At 35.2% G+C, this 26540-nt stretch overlaps 1 protein-coding gene across 2 annotated transcripts in view; it reads right to left on the bottom strand.

Moving 5' to 3' along the window:
- LOC126891975 (DNA topoisomerase 2) overlaps positions 1-26540 on the bottom strand; it is a 255500-nt gene that overhangs the window by 193364 nt on the left and 35596 nt on the right. For both annotated transcript variants that reach the window (XM_050661332.1, XM_050661333.1), the window contains exons 2-7: positions 23852-24131; positions 21253-21492; positions 17048-17331; positions 11156-11432; positions 9343-9609; positions 857-1142 (exon numbers count right to left, since the gene is read on the bottom strand). In XM_050661332.1, coding sequence (XP_050517289.1) covers positions 857-1142; positions 9343-9609; positions 11156-11432; positions 17048-17331; positions 21253-21492; positions 23852-24131 — 1634 coding nt within the window. The remainder of the gene's footprint in view (positions 1-856; positions 1143-9342; positions 9610-11155; positions 11433-17047; positions 17332-21252; positions 21493-23851; positions 24132-26540) is intronic.

Here is a 26540-nt window from a genome sequence, read left to right as displayed (position 1 = left end):
TCGAAAAAAATGGTATAAATCACAACAGAACATAATTTAGAACCCAATCAAGGATAAAAAAGTTTTGTTTGTTTTTTGTTTGGCGCTTAAAGACGACTAAAAATTCAACTTATACCAGCCACCCCAAAACGCGTCGTGACGTCACGGGGTTGTATGTTTACATTATACACCAATTGTATAAATATATAATTTTAAATTAGACATTATAAACGTCAGTAAAAAATACAGTTATGTGACGTTAAAAGTGTTTTTGATCGTTTGAACTATTCATAGAAAATTTGTACTTTTACAAAATGGTTTTATTTTCAATAGTAAACCTTCTTTCCTTTCCTTCAAAAACTGTATCAAACTCCAATCTCAACAAACTGGTATATATTATTACAACGACATACGATAAATGTCATTAGAATATAAATATTTTTCCTTTATTCTCCGATGACGAGCTGGCCAAATACCCAAGTAGGTGGAGGCCAATAAACTAAAGAAGAAGAAGAAGAAGAACATACGTAAATATAACCATAAACAGAACCACATAGTTAAACTCTGACGTCACGGGTCGTTTGAACTATTTTAAGATAAAGAAGACTTTAAATTTGTACTCCTAAGTTATTATGAGTTGTTGAAGCATGAAATTTTGTAAATCTCATTTTTATACAAAACTGAACATTATTATGTAATAAAAAAAATGTGCAAGTTCCCAATTGGCCAATATAATTAAAAGTGCTAAAAATGGTGCCGAGCTATGAAACCAGGTATCGCTCTTCCGAACTTGCACGGTCCCAATGGTACTCAAATGACTCTTTGGTAATGCATGGAAAAAGAGGCTGGCGGTCAATCTGTTAAATATTCAACTCACCTTAAAGTTTTCATATCTTCCGGACTATTATACTTTTTCTTATACTGTAAACCTAAGATTTTAATAATATTGTTAATTTCTTGATTCTCTAAAATTTGCTTGTGCGTAGCTTCCCTGGTGTTCAATAATTTACCTCTAAGAGGGAAAATACCATAGTAATCTCTACCGACAACACCCAATCCTGATACTACTGTACTCTTAGCTGAATCTCCCTCAGTCAATATCAGAGTACACCTTAAAGCATTTTTAGTACCTGCTTCGTTGGCATCTTCCAATTTCGCAATACCTGAAAAAAGATATATGTTACTAGAATATTTAATTTAGATGAAATTACTCTGTGGCAATCTTAAGCCGACCACTCACGATACTGCAGTGTCGTTTAATTTTATCGAATTCTACTGAATTAACGAAAATTTTGATCGTGTGTGACCGTGCATCCAACAAAATCATACAGAGACACTGGTTTCTATGCTGCAGTACTGGATAATTGATGTCATCGACGATTTTGTCGAACGACACCCCAGTACCGTGAGAGGGCATCCATAAACTACGTCGTTGAGAAGAGGGAGGGGGGGCTTGCTTATTACGACGGAATACGACAGGGGGGAGGGGGGTATGAGTGACCATTCGACGTCGTTTAATATATTGGTAGCTATATTTAAATTTGTCGCTATTGTGTCTATAAAAATAATTTTTTACTAGCTTCTACCAGCATTAAAGTATCAGATATTCATATAAAAACGTATAGTTTTTGATATGAAATTGAAAATAGAACAAAACGTTTACGAATAAATATACCTTTGTTAAAATTAAAAACAATAATTCTATTATAGATACTTTTATCGCATACTTTTCATTTCGTTTTTATTATCAGTCACAGCGTTAAAATAATATTAGGTAGCACTTTTGTACAGGACAGCAAAACAATAAGACATTGTTCTTTGGGTTTAAACAATCGCTTCTATATATAGAACAAGGGCTGGAAGCAAAAAATATTAAATTCAATTTAATATTTGTCAATGTTAGTTCATTTATGTGCTGCATATGTGTGTGAAACAACAGTTCTGAAGAACGAATAGAAATCAAATGGCATCGAAATCAAAACAAAATAAATATCAAGATTTATATGATGCAGTTAAGAAAGCATACCCCGATAAAAGTGGTGTTTTTTGTCAAAATAAGGCTAATGAGTTGTGGAGTGAATTGAAAAAAAAGTACGCAGATATTAATGACCTACATAATAATACCGATTTGGAAATAAAAAAATTATTGGAATCAGCGACAAAAAGGAAGGCTGCGTTTACAAACTTTTTTGTTACAGTAAGTACCTTTTAAATTTATGATTAATGTTAAGAATAACAAATCACAGTAAAAAAATATTTTAGAAATATTAGTTACTCTGGATAAATAAAAATAATTCGTTTTTTCGCCGAGTCTTTTATACACAATTATTATCTAACTAATTAGTATGATTCTTTAAAATGAAAATTTAACTACAAGTAGTCAAGTTTTAAATCTATTAAAATATTTATCAAATGTTCATCTGTTTATTTTTCACTTAACAAACGTTCAGAAAATATAATCTATAATTCTAAAATATCATTAATTTTGTTAAAATGGTAATAATATAACCTGGTATATTGTTTTCTCATTTAATATTTAATTGATAATTTATTGACTGATACGCCTTAATATTGTTTGTTATACCTATTATTAAAATTTGTAAACTTAATCTTAAATATAATATTAATATCAAAATTATACAGGGTGTAGCAAAGAGGTCGGTCATAAATTACATCACATATTCTAGTGCCAAAAATAGTTTGATACCTTTGTACAAATGTGCACATAAAAAAAGTTACAGCCCTTTGAAGTTACAAAATGAAAATCGATTTTTTCCAATTAGTACGTTTTTTCACGGTTTTTGCTGTTAAATTTTAAAGAACTAGTTGAATTGACATGAAATTTGGCATACGCATAGCTAACATGTCTAAGAAAAAAGGTGATATTGTGCAGATGTGTGCTTTTGCCTTGGGGGTGAGTATCACCCCTCTTTGGGGGTGAAAAAATGTACGTTTAAAATAAGTCCGGAACTGGATAAACTGACTGAAGTCACTACTTTTCGAGTTATTTGCGAGTGCATATGTTCATTTTTCAACAAAACAAAACACGTTTTAGACGATTTTTCGCTAATAATTCAAAAAGTAAGTATTTTATTGAAAAAACCATTCGTAGCAAAAATAAAGCCTGTAAAAAATGAAAAAAATGTATGCAAGTATATGCAAGAGGTCTTCTAGTAGAAGAAGGGTTAGGTAATGAAAAACAGGTTCATATTCGCCCAATTACAAAAAGAATATGTTAACGTGAAATATCCAAAAAATGAAGAACTTTTTGGGTTACAGGCACTAATAAGTTACAGGGGTTTAAAAGAAAATTTAGTCTGATTTTTCATTTCCAATATTTCATTCAAAAGAAACCTTTTGTTTATTCTAAGGGACTTTTAGCTCTCGGTAATAATATAATATTTTATTCTACGTTTAAATTTTTCAAATATATTTATTAGTTATCTCAGGATTCGAAAATAATTAATGCATTTAAATAGCATTGGACCAAGATTGTACGCGTACCCCCTCATATTTGATTTAAAAAAAAACCAGAAATAATATTGATTTTTTTAAAATCAATGAAGGGGGGTCGTGAGTTGCAATGACGACGTCGACATGGGGGGGGGGGGGGGTCGTCTCTAAACGACGAATTACGACGGAGGGGGGGGAGGGTATTAAAAAGTCCAAATTTTTTACGACGTAGTTTATGGATGCCCCTGAGTGGCTTCAGCCTGTCATGTCAATATCACTTAATCTTTATGCTAATAAAGACTATGCTAATAAAACAAGCTGTCTTAATAGGGCTTTTCATTCACAGTCATTTGTTTCGAGCTTCTGTCATGTGTCACATAATATTAATATATCTACGTCATACATTATTGGTATTGCCAATGATACAAACCAAAGACATATGACGTAGATATATTAATATTGTGACACATGACAGGAGCTCGAAACAACTGACAATCAATGAAAAGCCCTATAGGACTTTTCAATGCTTATCATTTGTTTCGATCTTGTGTCATGTATGTCGTAGATTAATATTGGGTCTACCCCAAAATCCCGATAGAAGATTGGGTAGGGCCACTAGCGATATCGGCCGTTTATTGTCCTCCGAGATACAGGCCAAATAAAGAAAGTTTTGTAAATCTGTTCAAAACACTGGGACACCGATTCTTGGCTGGAGGTGATTATAATGCAAAACATACTAGTTGGGGTTCCAGACTCTTACCTCCAGGAAAGGGAAGAGTTTTATATTCAGTTGTACAAGAAATGAATTTAAGCCACCTCTCTACATATCAACCCACATACTGGCCAAGTGATCCAAATAGAGTTCCAGATCTACTCGACTTTTTCATTGTAAAAGGTATATCAGACGAGCACTTAAATATAGTATCCAGCGATGATTTAAATTCTGACCACACTCCAATTATTGCATCCATATCAACCATACCTCAAGAAAAGGAGGTGACACCTCATCTGATCTCCAAAAAAACTGACTGGGAATATTTTAAATCAATACTAGATCAAAATATAAATCTACAAATACCACTGAAAACACCAAATGATATTGAATTAGCAGCCGGATATTTTACTAAGTTGGTTCAAAAAGCAGCATGGGAAGCTACGCCCCATGAGAATAAAAACAAAAGGCACCGAAGACAATGCCCACAAATAATTAGAACTGAAATACTAGAAAGGCGGAGGCTTAGAAAAAGGTGGCTAATAACGAGACACCCAGATGACAAAACCAACTACAACCGAAAATGTAGGCAACTAAAAATGAGTATTTTCAAAGTTATATGCAGAATTTAACACCAACTGCGGATTCCGACTATTCTCTATGGAAGGCCACAAAAAAATTTGAAAAATACAAAACAACAAATCCCGCCTATCAGGCATGATAACAAATGGTTACAAACAAACCAGGAAAAGGCAAAAGCATTTGCAAACTATTTCGAAGAAGTATTTCAGCCTTTACCTGCAGATGAGAATAATATCGATGAAAGAATACATGAATTTTTAGGTAGTATATATCAAATGTCTCGACTTCCCAAACTAAGAACACCTAAAGAAGTAGCACAAATTATTAAATACAAAATTCGGACAAAAAAAGCACCTGGACACGATGTCCTTACTGGTGAAATAATCAAACAACTACCAAAAAAAGGGATTACAATGGTAACACAACTAATAAATGCGACTATAAGACTAGGATATTTTCCAGCACAATGGAAGTTAGCAGACATTATACTAATACAAAAACCAGGAAAACCTGCTAAAGAGATAAAATCATACAGACCAATAAGCTTGTTACCTGTTATGTCTAAAATTGCAGAGAATATTATAAAAGAACGATTATTAATAGAAATAGATGAACATAAACTAGTCCCATCGCATCAATTTGGATTTCGCCTTAAACACTCGACCATTGAACAAGTGCACAGAGTCGTTGATATGATACAAACTACATTTCAGGAAAAGAGCTACTGCAATGCTGTATTCCTGGATATAAGTCAAGCTTTCGACAAGGTTTGGCACCCCGGATTGCTTTATAAACTAAAGAAAAACCTATCTCATCCACTCTACATCTTGCTCAAATCTTATCTTGAAGAAAGGCACTTTCAAATAAGATATGATGACTTTATAACAGACATTCATTCTATAAAAGCTGGTGTGCCCAAGGAAGTATACTTGGTCCCATTCTTTATACTTTGTTTACAGCTGACTTTCCAACCAATGACCATCACCTAACAGCTACTTTTGCAGATGACACTGCAATTATGGTGAAAGACAAAAATCCGGAAATTGCGACCCGCACATTACAAACAAGAGTAAACAAAACACATAAGTGGGCTTGTAGATGGAGAATTAAAATAAACGACGAAAAATCAGCTAATATAACTTTCACAAAATGTCAAGGTGACACACCATCAATATATTACAACAACCACCTAATACCAAAAAAAGATAGTGTCAAGTACTTGGGATTGCACCTAGACAGAAGGCTAACTTGGAAAACACATATCTGGAATAAACGTAAACAACTAGGAATTGTACTTAAAAAACACTACTGGCTAGTTGGAAGTAACTCACCACTATCATTAAAAAATAAACTCCTGGTCTACAGTTCCATCATAAAGCCTATTTGGACATATGGCATACAACTCTGGGGTAGAGCATCTGACAGCAACATAGCGATCCTAGAACGATTCCAGTCAAAGACTTTAAGAACTATAGCGACTGCCCCTTGGTTTATCTCAAATCAGGTCATTTACAGTGATTTAAAAATCCCTACAGTGAAACAAGTGATCGCACAGTGTAGTGATAAATATCTAAAGCGTCTTGAAGTGCACTCCAACAATCTTGTAATTGGTCTCCTTGATAACAGTGTACAAAATAACAGACTAAATATTCGTAGTCCACTGGATTTGCCCTTTAGACAATAGACAACAAGTAAATGTTTAGAATAAGTTTAGATTAAGTAGTGTAAATAGATATAAGTCATACCAATGTATACCAAGTTAGACAAACACTCAACTAAAAGAGTTATAGCCACTGGGCGATCACTCTTAATGTAAAAATTCTGTTCAACAAAAATGCTTAGTGTTTATGGTTTGAAATAAACATATGGCGTTTGTAACAAACAAAAAAAAACCATTTATTATGAACTAATTTTCTAAATTTAAATTCTAACATGTACAGGGTTATTCACTATATTTTGACCCCCTGTAAACTGCTTTATTTACAGAATTAAAAAAAAATGTAAAATACAAAAGTTATTCGATTTTTAAATTATGATTTTTTGACATATATATCATACTAGTGACGTCATCCATCTGGGCGTGATGACGTAATCGACTATTTTTGAAGTGAAAACTTCTTTAGGGACGTTGTGCACTTTTTAGATGGAAAAAAAGCATTGAATTCGCGACCGTCATCGCTTCGGCGAAAAAATTTTTGTACGTTTATATTATTATATATATTATATTATATTTTCTAGTAATAGGAGAAATCAAAATGAAGATAATTAAAGCATAGAGAACAAGACAAAACAAAAGAAGATGGAATCTGGAGAAGTTAAAAGTACAGGAACTAAGAGAACAACATGAGACAACCCTAAAGGAAAAGCTAACACAAGCAAATAACACAGAGGACATAATATGGAAAAATATAAAAGAATCCATTTTGAATTCAGCTGAAGAGGTGCTAGGACAGAGGGAAATAAAAAGAAGGAAAGCGTGGTTTGATGCAGAATGCGAAAATAAAATCAAACAGAAAAACCAAGCAAGAGATAAATGGATATCAACTAAAGAAGTGCATCATCGAAACGAATATAAAGAAAAAAAGAAAGCAGCCGATAATTGTTGCAAGAACAAAAAAAAAACTGTGGATCGAAGAGCTGTTAAAGGAACTAGAAAAGAATAGTAAAGACAGCACCAAACTATTTGGATACCTAAAAGCTCAACAAAGAAAGGCAGACCAGTAGTTAAAATTGACAATAGATCATGAGAAACACACTTCACAGAACTATATAGATGCAAAGAAAGTCCGGAAGAGGAGGTAGGCGCAATGGAAGACATTAGAGATAATGAAATAGGGATTCCAACATATGATGAATATTTAGCCATCATTCAAAAAATGAAACAGAAAAGAACACCAGGCCCAGATGAAATTCCCAATGAGCTAATTAAAAACGGAGGGGAAAAGTTATTAACAAGCATCTATAACCTAATAGTTAGAATATGGGAAGCAGAAGAAATGCCCGAGGATTGGAAAGAAGGCAGAATTATACCAATATTTAAGAAAGGAGAAGTAACAAACTGTAACAATTATAGAGCAATATCTCTACTGAGTACAACATATAAAATTCTAACAGCCCTCATCAAACAAAAACTCAATCAATTCACAGAGAAAAAAATTGGGGACTACCAGCAAGGATTCAGAGAAGGCAGATCCACTACAGATGCGATCCACATAGTTACACAAACAATCGAAAAATGCCACGAACACAACATAGAACTCCACATCCTCTTCGTAGACTTCAGACAAGCCTTTGACTGTATTGGAAGAAATAAATTATTTATTGACATTAATTATTATTAAGTATTAATTATATTAAGTATTATTAACAAAAATGACCAGGAACAGAAGAAGGTAGCACAAAATCAACTGCAATAGAAACAGGAGTACGACAAGGCGATTCCCTGTCAACCACATTATTCAACATAGCACTAGAAGAAACAGTCAAGGCCAGCAAAATTAAAGGAACTATAGCCCACTCCTCAACACAAATAGTTGCATATGCAGATGATTTAGTTCTTATGGGAAGAGACAAGGAAAGATTAAAAGAAGCAGTAACAATCCTGGCAAAAGAAGCACGGAAAAGAAGTCTAGAAATTAACGAAGGAAAAACAAAATATCTACTCTGCTCTAGAAGAGAAGATAACAGGATGAGAGAACTCAAAATAGAAAACTACACTTTTGAAGGAGTCCAACAATTTAAATATTTGGGAGTAATAGTGAATGGCCAAAACAAGAGAAGTGAAGAAGTAACGGAACGAATACTAGCAGGCAACAGAACATACTGGAGATATCATAGGCTTATGAAGGACAAGAACTTATCTAGAAATACAAAACTGAAAATGTACAGAGTTGCAATCAGAAAAGTAGTTACGTACGCAGCTGAGACAATGTGCCTCACGGAAAAAGATGAAGAAAAATTGAGAATATTCGAAAGGAAAATCCTCAGACGGATTATGGGCCCGATAGCAATGGACAACGGAGAAATGAAAAGAAGAATGAACCATGAACTAAGAGACATAATGAAGGGAGAAGATAAAGTTAGATTTATTAAAGCACAGAGGCTGAGATGGCTGAGACACATAGAGAGAAGGAAAAACGACCTACTGATTAAGAAGATCACCAGATGGAAACCAGCAACTGAAAGACCAAGAGGAAGACCCAGAGAGAGATGGGAGGACCAGGTCATGAGAGATATCAAAATTCTGGAAGTGAGAAACTGGAGGGAACTATGCACATATCGAAATGAGTGGAAGAAAATTGTAACGAAAGCCAAGTCATACAACAAACTTTGACAACATACAAGTGGAATGCGGAGTGATTCACCGCAATAAGCGAATCTGAGAGCTCTAAGTAAGAGCGGCAAACATTCCACCCGGACTGAAAAGCCCTGATGATGAAGATGTAATAGATATTATCAAGTCACTTACAACCATCCATTTCAGTAAGTATAGCTTTTACATTATAAAATGAAGTGTTTAATAATATTCTCAAGTACAAGTTATTATTGTTTTGCCGGCATACTAGAGACATGGGTGATAAAAACAGCACTATATAAATAGAATGGAGACACCTTACCTTTTAATTTACTTTGCTTCTTGCCACTCGTCTTTGCCAATTCGTTCTGTGCTTTGAATTTGGCCCAAGACAGCACATGTTCGACAATACCACTCTTCGTGACCATATTAATAAACTTTTCAGACAAAGCACATTTTGATCCGAAACTCTTTATTTGTAAGGTCATATTTTCCTTTGTTTGGGAATCAAAGGTCGGATTCACGATCAAACAGTTAATGAACACCCACATGTGGTATTTTATTTGAGCTGCTTTAATACTTACACCGCCTACAAAAATAAAATATATTATATTATAAAACGAAATAGTTATTAGTCTACAAAGCTATATTATACCAGGGAACTAACAATTTTCTCATGACACTAGCGGATACAAGTATTTAACAACTAAACACAAACAAAATTATATGGAATCATCTGAAATTTCTTCGAGCGAATTTGAAAAAAAAAACAACTTATGTTGTCGAACAATATTTATTTTAAAGCAAATTTAAATTATTTATCTTTATTAAATTATTTATCTTTTTTATTATACATAGTTGATTTTTTAACCAAGAGGAGTAAACTAAAAAGATTCACACCCAAGAAAGTTACTAGAAAAGTCACCAAATTCATCTTATTTTTTCGTTGATCATATCAACTTTCAATGATAATCCATACATATATTATACTAACACATCGCTAAAGAGTTCTAAAAACAACTGTTTTTATATAAAAGTAGACTAAAAATCTAAAAATTAAAGAAATAATAAGTCTGGATCCCACGTATGAAAAAAAAGTTGATTAATAGCAAGCTGAAAATTTGTTAATAGCTTAAGGGTGTCTAGTCGGACAAACTTTGATATATGGGAACACTGGACAGGGGAAGTTTTAATTGTGGAACAGGTTAAAAATTTGGAACGGTCAGACCACGAAAACGGCACATGTGGTTACTTTGTTTTTACATACTTGCGAGCTGTTAAAGTTGTATGGACGAAAATTAAAGGAGATTTTTACTGATCATAATGTCTCCCCAGAACTTAACACTTACTCTTTTATATCTGTAAACAGATCTGGCAATTTCCATTCTTGCTTGTCTTCTTTGCTCTCTAAGTACACGAATTCGTCAGCCAACTGAATTTACACAAATTCACATTGGGAATGGTGTAAACACAATGTTCCAGTTTTGGTGTTGAAGACACCACTTTAGGAGATCAATTTTGTGCTGACTGGATAACTTGGGAACCCGTAACCGTCCCCTGCTGTATACTCTTTGGGTACATACTTTTCCTTATCGTTTCAATTGAAACACACCTGTAGCTTCCAAATACTGCCTCTGGAGCTGCATACAAAAGCTGGTCGTTGGAGCTGCAGGTGACAAATTGTTGGGTCTCTTCTAGCTGCTTGGACAATGAATAGATTGTGGCCAGCCATTGTTGCCTTTTTGCGACTTTGCCTTGCTCTATTTTTAAGCTTTCGTAATAACCTATACCAAACACAGCCGATTTTTGCAGAATTGTTTGATTAAAAATATTTACATATAACTGGTAATATTGTGTGACAAATTTTTAAGGGTACTCCAGTGTTGTCAGATGCACCAAAGTTTAGAAACCTCTATATTTACGAAACACCCCCCTACCGAAAATTCTCCAAAATAGAAAAGTTGTTCAACTCGACGTGAATAACTGAATAAACAAAGTCTTGTGAGGAAGATAATCATGATTTTTTTAAGTGTGGGTCCAAGACCTATAGGGTTTATGAAGGTTTGGGTAATCGTTACCTAAAAAGCAGATCTTGAAGAGAAAATAGTACAAAAAGCTTGCACCTGAATACTTACCCTTATTCTTCTTCTTTAACACTTCCGTGAGTTGTTTAACAATCATGTCAGTGATGTAATCAACATGTCTACCCCCTTTTGTCGTTGCAATACTGTTAACGAATGATACTTGTTGAAATCCTCTATCTGACAGAGTTACAGCTACTTCCCATCTCTCATTGGCTACTTCATGAACTACTTTCAGTGAGTTACCTGTATCATCTTCTTTACCCTTGATGTACAAATCAATGTAATCTTTGAAATTCTTTACTGGAAGTCGGGTACCGTTTAAAAACACCTACAATTCAATGTAAGTTTAACTTTTTATCACACAAGCTTTTGATAAAATTTGGCATACAGGTTTGCTGTATAAAGTTAAACAACTACTATCTGAACAACTAGCATCTGAATATTATAAGGGGACGTCCATTAATCACGTGATGTTTTTTTGGAATTTTTTAACCCCCCTCCTCCTTGGCGATACATTGTGAGGTTTAGGACCCCTTATATCATGTGTATTGTGACATTTCGTGATTTTTTATAGACCCCCTTTTTCGAGCCTCACGTGATTAATGGACGATCCTTAATATAGAATATTCAAATCCAACATAACAGACAGATATAGTCAGATAAAATATGCTACAGTATCGAGACCTACTCTGGCGTACCTTAAGGTACCATGCTTGGTCTACTCTTATACCTATTATACACAGCTGACCTACCCTCCTCTGATCAGTGCTTCTTAGCAACCTTTTTTGATGACACTGTCACCCTCTCATCCCTTCAAAACATTTAGAAAGTTACAAGATCTCTTACAGCATTCAGATGTGGCTAAGAAAGTGGCGAATGAGGGTTAATGAAAGTAAATCAAACTATGTAACTTTTACACCTAAACGTCAGACATGCATGCCCACATGTACAGCTAAATAATCAAGATATACAGCAATCTGCTAGTGGAAAATACCTTGTCATTCGTCTTGATAGATGACTTACTTTGAGAAACCACATCTTCAATAAATGGAAACAACTTAGATTAAAATTAAGACAACTTTATTTGCTACTTGGAAGATCTAAACTATCTTTAGAAAATAAATTATTAGTGTATAAAGTAATTCTAAAACCCATCTGGACCTATGACATTCAACTGTGCAGGTGTGCAAGCAAATCCAATATTGAAATCCTGTACAGGTTCCGATCGAATTCCTTAGACAGATTGTTAATGCACCATACTATACTACGTCCCTAAAGAAGTCATACATCGTGATTTTTCAGTGAATGTTGTGCGTGAAGAAATAAAGAAGTGTAGTGACAGGCATTGTGACAGAAGAAGAGAAGTTCGAACAAGAAGTCGCAAATGAGTTAAGGACGCTAGAACTGCACTCCATAGAGGGCAAATGGACTAATATCAAAACAGCAGTACTGACAGCAGCAGCGTCCACCCTGGGAAACAAGAAAAAGGAGAGAAGAGCAGCATGGTTTGATGACGAGTGCAGGCAAGCAATAGAGGAAAGAAATGAAGCACACAAAATGTACATAACAAGAAGAACACGGGAAAGACGAACATTATTTGAAGTCGCAAGACGGAAAGCAGACAAGACATGTAGAAATAAAAAGAGAGCCTATGAAAATGGACAAATAGAAAAAATGGAAGAAAATTTCAAAAACAACGAAATTAGAGGGGCTTACGAATACCTAAAAAAGATAAAAAGTGGGTATAAACCTCAAACAAGTCTATGTAAAGATGAACGTGGGCAAATAATCAGTGACCAACAGAAAGTCACAGAAACCTGGAAGCATTATTTTCAGACACTACTTGGAACTCAAGTAGACATGGAAGATGAAATGGGTATGATCTACGTAGAAGAGAATGGAGTAGAAGCTCCAACCATAGAGGAAGTTTTCGAAGCCATTAAGGCTCAGAAAAACAATAAAGCTCCGGGAGTTGATGAAATACCAGCAGAACTATATAAGGTAGGTGGCGACCACCTAGCAAGTCACATCCACGCGCTCATCAAAGACGTATGGCAAGAAGAGAAAATACCCGACGACTGGAAGAAAAGTATAGTATGCCCGATCTATAAAAAAGGAGACAAACTCCAGTGCAAAAACTACCGTGGAATCTCTCTACTATGTACAGCATATAAAGTCCTCACGTATATTATAAACCAGCGGCTCCAACCACTAGCAGAAAATATTATTGGAGAGTATCAGGCGGGCTTCCGACGGGGAAGATCGACACTGGATCAAATATTCACAGTGAAACAGATCTTGAGCAAAGCATGGGAACACGATGTTGATGTTCACAACGTGTTTGTAGACTTCAAACAGGCATACGACTCAGTCAAAAGGAACAGGCTATACTATATATTGGCTGAATTGGCAATACCACACAAGTTAATAAGACTCATTAAAGCCACAATGGATGAAACTCAGGCATGTGTACGAATACAAAACCACCAGACAGACTTTTTTAACATTTCGCAGGGACTAAAACAGGGAGATGGGCTGGCCCCAACATTGTTTAACCTGGCACTGGAGTATGCGGTTAGGCAAATGCAAACTGGACGAGGAAATCTACTGACCAACCGAATGGTTCAACTGGCCGCTTATGCTGATGATATTAATATTATGAGTAGAACATCAACAGGAGCACAGGAAACATATGCAGAGTTAAAAACACAAACAAAAATGCTAGGTCTGGAAATTAACACAGAAAAAACAAAAATAATTACTCAGACGAGAAGAAATATAGTCCCAGAAAACATTATACATGAAGATGACATTGAAACGGTTGAAAAGTTTACATACCTGGGAGTAGAAATATATGCCGACGGGTCAGAAGATGGAGAAATACGGAAGAGAATAACGCAGGCAAACAGAGCTTATTTTGCCCTCTCCCATATATTTCGGTCTAAAAGTGTCCACCGAAATACAAAGATGAGAATCTATAAAACCTTAATTCAACCAATAACATTCTATGGCAGTGAAGCCTGGGTGCTGAAAGAAACATCCAAAAACAAACTCGACACATTCGAAAGGAAAGTACTTAGGAGAATACTAGGACCTGTGAGGGAAAACGGAATCTTCAGAAGTCGATACAACAACGAGCTTTATCAACTTTATAAGGAAACGGCCCTGTCAGACTTCATTAGATTACAAAGATTGCAATGGGCCGGACATGTGATAAGAATGGGAGAGGATAGGCTACCAAAACGAGCACTGAATGCTAGAATGCAAGGAAAGAGACCGGTTGGGAAGCCACGAAAGCGCTGGGAAGACACAGTAAACAGCGACGCACAAGCCCTTTTAGGAGTCCGTGTATGGAGAAGAGCAGCCACAGACAGGCAAGGGTGGAGGCAAAAAATAAAGGAGGCCAAGGCTCAATTTGGGCTGTAGTGCCGTAGAAGAGAGAGTGACAGGCATTTAAAGCTGTTAGAAGTTCACATACATTCTAGTGACTACTGTGTTAAACCTATTGAGCAAAACAGGGAAGTTAGAAGACTTAGAGACAGAAACCCTTGGACTTACTAGATATATTTAATGATTAAATTGTTTAAAACAAAAGAAACAAGCTGAAAATGCGAGCATTATCATAACGAAAACTTTGTTTATTTGCGTATTTTAATTCATAACGTGGAAAATTGCTATTATAAAAAGTTGTTTAGAATTAAAAATTATGTTTTAATGTGCAATTATATTATTCTAATTTAAATATTTTGAACTATAAAGGTACTTTACTCTTGATCCATATTCATATTTTTTTATAGACCTCGTATAAAATTAATAAAAGTTGATATATGATTGTTGCATCATAGATCTTAGCTTATACCATAAAGAGCTTTTTATGAAGAATAACTTTTCTTCGTCAAATTAAAAATAAAAGAGTTATAAATGAAAATGTTGGTATCCATAATTTGAGAAACATTTTCAAATATTTTTTTCCATTAGAAGGATGCACGTATCAGACCATACTTTTTTTTATTCCAAACAAAATTTCATATAGTCGGTTCGCTAAACTCAGACACAACAACTGGCTAGTGATTTTAGTCAGTAATTTTGCCAATTTGGCAAAAAAATAATTACTAAATAGTTAATAATTAGTAATTTTGAAAATTTTGGCAAAATTGGCAAAAAACTAAAAAATTACCTACTAAAATAACTAGCCAGTTGTGTCTGAGTTTAGCGAACTGACTATAATAACAATTTTCATTTCATAACAAATTTATCATTAGGTACTCCCATTAAAGGGGAGGCCGTATACTCGTATAAACCTTTTTAAAGTTTTTAATAAAGTATTGCTTTCAAAATATACTCAAACTGTATTTTTGAACATCGTATTTATTTTATATAATAATTAAATTCATTATCAAATGTCATTGATATTTTATTAATACTTCAAATTTAGTTTGACATTCACGAAGTGTCAAACTCAAATTGCTTTGCTTGACAAATCAGATTAAAAACTAGCCTACTTACTAGCGACGATTTCAGCTGACGTTTAGTGTGTCGGCAGAAAATAAAATGATCGTGACGTCACATTTTAGACTTTGAGGTCGATCATCTCGAAGACGGTTAGAGATATCGAAATGCCGTTTTCAGATTTGGATTCAGAAGACAAAACTACATAAGAAACCATCCATAAATCTGCTCTAAGTATTGCAGGAGCGACAACGCAATAACACACAGACTTTGCGAATTTATAAACGAAAAGTTTTCGTTGAAAATTCTAAGGATGAAATAATGAAATAGAATATCTAGTGCTTTATTATACACGAAATACTTCCGATGTGGAAAAAGACACTATAGCCATATTATATGAAATCAAATTGCTTCACATTAATTTAAGGGGGGTTTAAAAATTGTGAAATTTTAGATTTGTTATGATTTTAAATGAAAGTACATAACACCAAGAATAATCTCCGAAAATTTCAGATTGATCGGAGCAAAATTACCGGAAATACAGCATGTTGAATATCCTTCCCTTCGACCCGAATTGCAGTAGTTTCGCGCTAGCGTGCTTGAGCGTAGTGAGACACGTTTAGCAGATGTTTCCCTTCTCTTTTGTAAATGACTCCACGATTCAAAAAGCATATTCCGGTGTGCATCACTTTATGATTTGACAGACAAAAAAGAAATTGAAATAAAGTTGTTGAAACATTAAACGAGTTTTTCTTAAAACTGCCTTTTTCAAAGGCGGTTGACATTGAAGTTTCAATAAGTTTGAATAAGTTTTCAAAGGCGGTCAACTTAAAAATTACTTGACCGATTGCTCCTGAAATTTTGCACAGATTTTCGTTAGATATTTCGTAAGGTAACACTGTCGAGATATTTTTTGTTTTATACTTATTTTCTGCTTAACAATAATAAATATTTTCACTCTCTTTTTACAAAAGAATTCGTTATTTTGACTTCCGAGGGATACCAAACACTCCAGTGACGAATACTGATGTCCAGCACAAAATCCATTATTTTTTTTTGAGGCGCCTTTAAAAATTTGCCACCATTGGTTTATTTTTCAAAATTTTGCCTGAATATTCTTTGAATAATTGTACTGCGTATGTTTATTTAATTTTAAAAAAATCATTCTACTACAGTTTCAAAAAAATTCACAAAACTGTGCTTTAAATGGTGATTTCAAACCTTAGCCCCCAGGAACAAGAAATCATAGTACAGTCGAACCCGCTTATTAGAATACCGGTTATAGGAATATCCCGGTTTAAGGAATAGAAATACGGGGTCCCGAAACGTTTTTACTAGGCACCGATGATCGGTTATTAGAATATCCCTGTTAAAGGAATACTTTTGCTTAGAACGAAGGCTATTCCAATAAGCGAGTTCGACTGTATTACCAAATCACAATAAAGCTAAAGTAAAAGACTGAGAAATACATTATTTATGTAAATAAAAGCTTACTTTAACACCTCTGGTAGAGGCAGCCACATCAAAGGCTCTCTTTGATAATAAACCAACAATATCATCATCTAATTTATCCATTTTAAATTTAGTTAAGTCTGGACTGAAAGTGATCTTGGTATAGTCATCAGAAAAGGAATCTTTAATCTTGGGTTCTGAGGCTTTGGTCATATTGGTAGCCCAGGTTTGCTTGAATTGCTTTTTGTATTCCCGGGAAGATGTTTCGACTATAAACTTGTTGCTGAATATGTTACAAAGTTTTGCACCATAACCATTTCTACCACCTGAAATCACAGTTACATATTTACTATTTATTTAACGTATGACATTTCGACACATTTACAATATTTCAATAAACCAGTCAAGTTAAAATTGACTCAATATAAACATACAAGGTGATTCAGTGAAACGGTACGATTTGGCAACGCAGCTGATGATAAAATAGAGGTGCCGCGGGCTTGCGACGTAAACGTTGTGAATCTAGAGAGCAAGAAGTTTAGTTATCATTTAGACGTGGCCGGGAGAAAAACACGTATTTGCTGTGAAAGCTTATTACAAAAATGGTGAAAGTTTTGTGCGTGTAAAACGAGCAGTTTATTTACACTACCATTTGCCGCCACGCGCTACAGTTTCGTCTAACATGGCTATTAAGACTTGGGTTATTGAAAGTGGTGGTTCAACATCACAGAAAAGAGGTGGCAGTGTCAGAACTGTTCGCACACCACAGAATATTGAAGCAGTGCGAAATTCATTACACGCGAGTAGTCGCAGGGATCTTAGAGGACTTGCGTGCAATGAATTTCGCACCGCTTCAATATTCTGTGGTGTGCGAACAGTTCTGACACTGCCACCTCTCTTCTGTGATGCTGAACCACTACTTTGAAAGTTCCTAACCCGTCTTAATAGCCATGTTAGACGGAACTGCAGCGCGGGGCGACAAATGGTAGTCTAAACGAAACGCTCGTTGTACATGCACACAACTTTCACCATTTTTATAATAAGCTTTCACAGCAAATGCGTGTTGTAAACCCGACCACGTCTCCATGATAACTAAACTTTCCCCTCTCTAGATTCACAACGATTACGTCGCAAGCCCGCGGTACCTCTATTTTATCGTCAGGGATGTTGCCAAATCGTACGGTTTCACTGAATCACCTTGTACTTAATCATGCCCAATCTATTGGCAAACGTCGAGGTTGTTTATGTTGTTGATCGACTCGATCATTGCAAACAGAAAATCTTGTGAACTTGCCCTCTTGGCTCGCTGGTGACTCAGTTACGTGCCTAATAGACTGGACCTCGCCGCAGCTGCATGACGGTGATGGTAGCTTACCTCATTTGTGCAACATAAATATATGTACATGTTGCACAAATATATACACATCAACCAGGTTGAGTTATGATGCGGTTAAGTCTGCACCAGGTCTTACGTGGTAGGTCAAATCCAGGAGGTGTCTCTGTGATACAAGGTATAACTGTATTTGGTTGAGCTTCTGACCACTTATGGATATAGTCTAAGAGCTGGGAGCGGATTTTGTGCGTGATAAGTAATATGGAAAAACTATATGGGGATATGTTGAACTAGTTGTGTACATTACTTTCCCCTACGGCCGGAAACCAGAGTTGGGGCCGAGGGTAGATTAAGGGGTCAAAGTCCCGGTTTTTATTATTTTTTTTGTGACGCTCTTGATAGAGATAGTGCACGAAAATTTGGGAATAAGCATGTCATGACGTAACCAATTAAAATCTCCAGGGGCGGAACGCTGCGTGGCCGAAAAAGGGGTGGGGGAAGGGGTGAATATAAAAATTATAATTGGGTCTTTTGTGACGTTTCTAATCGAAATAGTGCACCAAAATTTGGGAATAAATAGACCATGACATAACTTAGTAAAATTCCCAGAGCCGGAAACCAGATTGGGGGACGAGGGTAGTTATAAGAGGTTAAAGTCGCGGTTTTTATTATTTTTTTTTGTTACGCTCATGATCGAGATAGTGCACCAAAATTTGGGAATAACTAGTTCATGACGTAACTAATTAAAATCTCCAGGGGCGGAAACCTGCCTGGCCGACAAAGGGGTGGGGGAAGGAGTGAATATAAAAATTATAATTGGGTTTTTTGTGACGTTTCTGATCGAGAGTGCACCAAAATTTGGGAATAAGTAGACCATGACATAACTAAGTTAAATCCCCAGAGCCGGAAACCAGAGTGGGGGGACGAGGGTAGTTATAAGGGGTCAAAGTCGCGGTTTTTACTATTTTTTTTTTGACGCTCATGATCGAGATAGTGCACCAAAATTTGGGGATAACTAGTTCATGACGTAACTAAGTAAAATCTCTAAGGGTGAACGCTGCGTGTCCGACAAAGGGGTGGGGGCAGGGGTGAATATATAAATTATAAGTGGTTTTTTGTGACGTTCGTGATTGAGATAGTGCCCCAAAATTTGGGAATAAATAGATTAGGGCATAACTAAGTAAAATCTCCAGGGGCGGAACGCTGTGTGGGAGACAAATGGGTGGAGGCAGAGGTGAATATAAAAATTATAAGGGTTTTTTGTGACGTTCGTGATCGAGATGGTACACCAAAATTTGGCTATCAGTTGATCATGACATAACTAACTAAAATCTCCAGGGGCAGAACGCTGCTTGGGTATAAAGGGGTGGTGGGTAACCTCTTTAGTTAGCGGCTCTGGGGATTTTACTTAGTAATGTGATGGTCTACTTATTCCCAAATTTTGGTCCACTATCTCGATCAGGAACGTCACAAAAAACCCCTTATTATTTTTATATTCACCCCTGTCTCCACCCCTTTGTCGGCCACGCAGCGTTCCGCCCCTGGAGATTTTAATTAGTTACGTCATGACCTACATATTTCCAAATTTTGGTGCACTATCTCGACCATGAGCGTCAGAAAAAAAATAATAAAAACCGCGATTTTGACCCCTTATAACTACCCTCGTCCCCCACTCTGGTTTCCGGCTTTGGGGATTTTAAGTCAGGTCATGGTCTACTAATTCCCAAATTTTGGTGCACTATCTCTATCAGAAACGTCACAAAAAACCCCTTTTAATATTTATATTCACCCCTATCCTCACCCCTTTGTCGGCCACGCAGCGTTCCGCCCCTGCAGATTTTAATTCGTTACGTCATGGCCTACTTATTCCCAAATTTTGGTGCACTATCTTGATCATGAGCGTCACAAAAAAAAATAAAAAAAACCGCGACTTTAACCCCTTATAACTACCCTCGTCCCCCAATCTGGTTTCCGGCTTTGGGGGATTTTACTTAGTTAGGTCATGGTCTACTTATTCCCAAATTTTGGTGCACTATCTCAATCAGGAACGTCACAAAAACCCAATTATAATTTTTATATTCACCCCTTCCCCCACCCCTTTGTCGACCAAGCAGCGTTCCGCCGCTGGAGATTTTAATTAGTTAAGTCATGGCCTACTTATTCCCAAATTTTGGTGCACTATCTCTATCAAGAGCGTCACAAAAAAAAATAATAAAAACCGGAACTTTGACCCCTTATATCTACCCTCGGCCCCAACTCTGGTTTCCGGCCGTTGGGGAAAGTAATGTACATAACTAGTTTAACATATCCCCATATAGTTTTTCCATATTACTTATCACGCACAAAATCCGCTTCTATCTCTCCGACTAATACATTTGGTGATCATGTTGAACTTGGTAGCTGCTGCTGATTCTGCAGTTTGTACTGTGAGATTTTCTGGAGCACAGCCGACTTTTGGTTGCATATTCTATATAGTTATGAATCGGCAGCGCCTTGTTGATAAGGATCTTGTTATATTCTTTGGTGAGCAGATTGAGTCGGCAAATATGTGGTAGTGGAATGTCGCTCAGCACTGGTAACCAATGGGTTGGTGTAGATTTGATTACTCCAGCAATCATTCTCATGGTGTTATTTAGCTGGACATCAATCTTTTGAACGTGAGCACTGTTGATCCATATTATTGGTGCGCAATATTCAAAGGTAAGCGCGAACCCGGTAGAAGGAGAATATCATGGCTGCTGAATTTGAGAACATGATTTAAGAAAACCTCAACGGAACTGTTGCGAGTCGCAGCGAGCAAGGTTATGATTGCCAATATGATTTCCAACATCCGAAACGGATAGAAACCAGAAGAAGAAAAAGAATATTCAGCTGCAATTATATACTAAATGAAAAACAAAAACCTTTATTTTACCTGTAACTTTTTCTTCCTCATCATTGTAATTTGAAGAAGTTAAAAGATGACCAAAGATCATAGTCGGAACATACATGTTTTCTTCTTTGTGCATTACTACGGGAATACCCTTTCCATTGTTCCAAACCGAGATTGTGTTTTCTTCTGGTTTGATTTCAATTTTAATACAGTCCATATTCTTGTCACGTTGCTTGTTGTCGGCGGCATTTACTAATATTTCATCAAATATTTTATATAAACCTAAAAAATCAATTATTAAAATATTGGATAAAGATCTAAATCCGAAATTCGATCAAGAATAGAGCAATCAAAAGCAGCCTGTTTAATCTCAAACATTCAATTCATATATCCGATATTAAATATTTTTATCACCCCGTATATCACATTAACGCAATTTGTTATTATAGTTCATTCGCTTTCAAGATGACAAGATTTCAAGTTTTAGACGCCTCATTCGTGGACATTTCGTGTTGTCGCAGCTTGTCGTTGGTTAGAAATTAATATATTCTATATTACAAATTAATTTCTAACCAATGACAAGAAAAACGTTTTCAGATGTCAGAAACTTGAAATTTTGTCATCTTGAAAGCGAATGAACTATATATTTAAACATGTGGGCTGCTAATTTAATTAACTATTACAAATCATAAACAATAATTTGGACAACTGCACATAAATTTTGATGATTGAATATATTCCTTTGTTGGTTAGGCGCGTGAGCCCTGACCCCAATACATATTGCCGAAAAGAAAGAACATTCATTCGAATCAATTCAAACAGTCAACATGTCACTTCAATTCATTCCTTCGATTAACTTCACAAAGATGTAGTCTCATAACGAGTATCAGTTTATCATTCATACATGTAAGACACTAATAATAAATAGATTAGAAAATTGTAAAGGTCCCGGGTTTTGAGTGTCGTAAATAAATAAATTTTCATCTTTAATTTGGTGTTTCACTATCGGAGATAAAAGTTTGAGCTGAGCCGATTTTATTCATGGTCCTTCGACCCGGAAGATGTAGAAATTTCTGAGTAACCAAAGACTCAATCTGCAAATCCGATATAAAAATGGTAAAATTCTTCTTCATGGTGCCGAAGCTTGGACTGTTAATGTTCATTTAATGAGAAAGCTGGAAGCATTTAAGATGTGGCATTTCAGGAGAATTTTGAAAATACCATGGACATGGACAGGTCATATTATGAACAAAATGGTGTTGCCAAAATGGGAAGAGACAGAAAACTTTTGACCACCATTAAAAGAAGGAAACAGTATTTTTGGAGCACATACTTAGAAATGATATGTATGAGTTGCTACAGCTGATTATGAAAGGTAGAATTGAAGGAAAAGGGGGTTCTCATATACAACAAATATCCTGGCTGAACAACATTTGTGACTGAACCGGGTTAAACATTCAGACGCTTTTAAGAAAGTAGAAGATAAAGAGGAATTTGCAATAGTTATAGCCGACCTTCATTAGTGGAGTCGGAACTAGAAGAAGATTGGAAAAAGACAAAGACATGCTTAGACAAAGATATGCTTAGATCCTACACTTATTGCGCATACTTATTGCACAATTTTGGGCACATACATGGTAATAGTAAATAAGTCCTACAGCTAATGTGCAGGTGTTCTCCCTCTGAATAAATTCAGGATATGCTCATAGTCTGGGCAGATTATTGGAGAATAGACCATTTTGGGGAAAAGTTATTTACCAGCAATTTTATTGCTGGAATCGAATCTTACGATTCTATATATTAATAATTCAGGTATGCAAAGTCCGCAGATAGTGTGCTACTATTTTTATAAACAAAATGGCGATTGAGTGATTGGCTACATAATATAGTATAACTCGTTTCAACCCTCCCAACCTTATGTGTAAAACTTATGAAAGAGCACTTATTGGTATTTAAATTAAGTCTATTTTGAACACACCAGGCATGTAGACAGTCTAAATCCTCCTGTAGCAAATCTTGGTCTCTAATCGTTTCTATAACTCTCCAGAATTTTAAATCATCAGCAAACGTTAAACACTTACTATTACGAAAGCAGTCAATTATATCATTAACAAAGATGTTAAAAAGGAGAGGTGAAGTATGACCACCCTGAGGAACTCCAGGGCTTACTTTTATTTCATTGGAGAGATGACTACCAATCTTCACCCTTTGACTGCGACCCAGTAAGTAATTTTTTATCCACTAAACACACGATACAAAGAAATCTGTGTATATTGCATTGATTTGCTTACGATCCTCGATCTGAGTAAGAAGGTCAGACTGATAGCATACCAAATTTGTCGCAGTGGACTTATTTTTGCAAAAACCATGTTGTGACTCAGATAGTAAATATCGACAAGACCAAGAAAGCTACTTAGCTATAAGGCAGTCAAACAGCTTAGGAATAGCAGATTGGATGCAGATACCACATTAATTTTCAACATTATCCTTCAGACCACTCTTAAAAATACTGCTACAAATACAGGTTAATAAAGCACTGGCAAAAATCAACTAAAAATATTTAAACAATTTATGTAGTATGTCATAACAGCTTTTAGTAATCATCATTTGAGTAAAAATCAATAAAAAGAAATATTCGTACCTGGTACATATTCAATCTGCTTCTGAACAATCATTTTAGTTTCAGCATCATAAATCCACATCAGCTCCGAAACCTTTTCAACGGATCCGATGTATGTGTCGGGACGTAGGAGGATATGTTCTAATTGTGTTTTCTTCTGGTAGGTCTTTTCAATGACCTCCTTCTTTTTTGCTTGTTTCGGTGCAGGAGCTGCCGGAGCTTCGGCTTCTTCTTTATCTTTGTCATTGTCGCCACTGCTACCACTACCGTTGGATATCGAGGACATTTTAGAAAACATGCTCTGTGAAATTAAATAATATTAGTTATACGGTATGATGCAAAAGTATGGAATAAATTTATCATTTCAGAAAGAGATGACTTTTAAAAAAATCTTGAAACACAAATTTTAATTTTTAAATTTTTTTTAAATACAAACTGAGATCATGGAATACCTCATTTAAAAGGCCTCCTATGCAATTATTTGACTATTTTTTTCTTCAAGGTAAACCGAAACTGTTGGTTTATTAATGCAATTAACTTATAATCAATTTTAAACAAAAAAGGTCCTATGCATAATCCTTCTAAAATGAACTGAACGGTTCCAAAGTATCGGAGGTAGTATATTATAATTGGTCCAAAAAAGGTCTAACCCCGTCATCCCAAATTAAAGATTTCCTTCAACACCAAATTGTTCTGTATGGTCCACATATTGCACAATAAAAAGTTACCACTATTTTGAGCGTTGGCTTTGGGGTGGAAGGGAAGGGAAAAGTCAGTAAATTAGTAGTTTTTTAGATATTTCGTCAATATTTCTAAACCTAAGACGTTTATCGTGAAAAATATTATACAGAGTGGGCCAAAGAAAAGAGTCCACCTCGATATTTGGCAGTATTTATCAGATTTTAAGGAAATAAAAAAGAGGTCAATTTTTGATCTAAGGGCGACACATTTTTATGGTACATATCTGTCATTTGTCAACCCCCACCCTTCCACTTCCCCCTCCCCTTATTTTTAAATAGTGAATAGAGGTCGTGTGCTAGCTCATTTGAAAGGTTATTCAATTCCCTATTCAGTAATATTAACATTGACATAATCATTTACACAGGGTGTAAAAGAAAAATTATTTTGAATTAAATTAATTGACAAAAAAAGAAGAATGTATGTAATTTATTTAACTCAGAATACATTCTACTGCTGACAGAAAACAGAAAAAAATGTTTATTTGATAAATAAACATTGTTTGTTGCTTAAATTCAATATTCAACCTACCAAGAGGCAGATGGGTGGCAGCTTGAACATTGAAATTAAGCGAAAAGTAATGTCTATTGATCAAAAAACATTTTTTTCTGTTTTGTGACAGCAGTAGAATGTATTTTGAATTAAATAATTTACATACATTCTTCTTTTTGTGTCAATTAATTTAATTAAAATATTTTTTCTTGGACACCCTATACCTATAATAATAGGGAACTTACATAAAATTTTAAATTCGAAAAAAAAATGGTATAAATCACAACATAACATAATTTAAAACATGTATCAAAGATAAAAATGTTTTGTTTGTCTTTCGTTTGGCCCCTAAAGACGATTAAAAATTCAAATTATACCAGCCAGCTCAAAACGCGTCGTGACGTCATCGGGCTATAGAGTCCTGTCGCCAGGGGGTACAACGGCCTCCTTAATTCAGATGGACTTATCCAAGTTTTTTTTATGTATTTTGACCCGTAGAACACGAATTTGTTGGGTAACAGTTGATCCGGATGTCGATAAAATTGTTATAAACAAAGAACTTAAGGAATTACATAACAGCGATTTTTCGCAAAACAAAACATGTTCTTGTATTTTTTGTGTGATTCTAAGCAAAACATGTTCCTTCAAGTTTTTTCGTAGGATGCATAGTTATAGAGATAAACGCGGTTGAACTTTCAAAAAATCGAAAAATTGCCATTTTTGAACACAAATAACTTTTGATTAAAAAATAAAATAGCAATTCTGCTTACTGCATTTGAAAGTTCAAGTCAAATACTATCGGTTTTGATTATTTGCATTGCTAAAAATTAATTTTTTATTGTTAAACAAAGCTATAAACACATAGTGTTTCCTGTGCCCAATGCATGCGTTTTAATGTACGTAATCTACGTAGAAATTGTCTGTATGCGCGCCTACTCTTTCGATTTTAAATCAGAAATGCATTGAAAACATCATTCAAGTCCTATGTGTTTATAGCTTTGATTAACAATAAAAAAAATTTATTTTTAGCAATAAAAATAATGAAAACCGATAGAATTTGACTTGAACTTTCAAATGCGGTAAGCAGAATTGCTATTTTATTTTTTAATCAAAAGTTATTCGGGTTCAAAAATTGCAATTTTTCTATTTTTTGAAAGTTTAACCGCGTGTGTGTCAAAAATTATGCATCATACGAAAAAACTTGTAAAATTATTTTTTGGTTAGAATGACCCAAAAAATACAAAAAAATGTTTTGTTTTGCGAAAAATCGCTGTTATGTGATTCCTCAAGTTCTGTGTTTATAACAATCTTATCGACATCCAGATCAACTGTTACCCAAAAAATTCGTGTTCTACAGGTCAAAATACATAAAAAAACTTGGGTAAGTCCATCTGAATTAAGGAGGCCGTTGTACCCCCCTGGCGACAGGACTACAGGTTTACATTCTGAACCAACAAAGTAAACAAAATTGTATATGATT

The sequence above is a fragment of the Diabrotica virgifera genome, chromosome 9 (assembly GCF_917563875.1).
Source record: "Diabrotica virgifera virgifera chromosome 9, PGI_DIABVI_V3a".
Lineage (NCBI taxonomy): Eukaryota > Metazoa > Arthropoda > Insecta > Coleoptera > Chrysomelidae > Diabrotica > Diabrotica virgifera.
The sequence above is the reverse complement of the archived record's forward strand: the minus strand, read 5'-3'. Positions and strand labels throughout refer to the sequence as shown.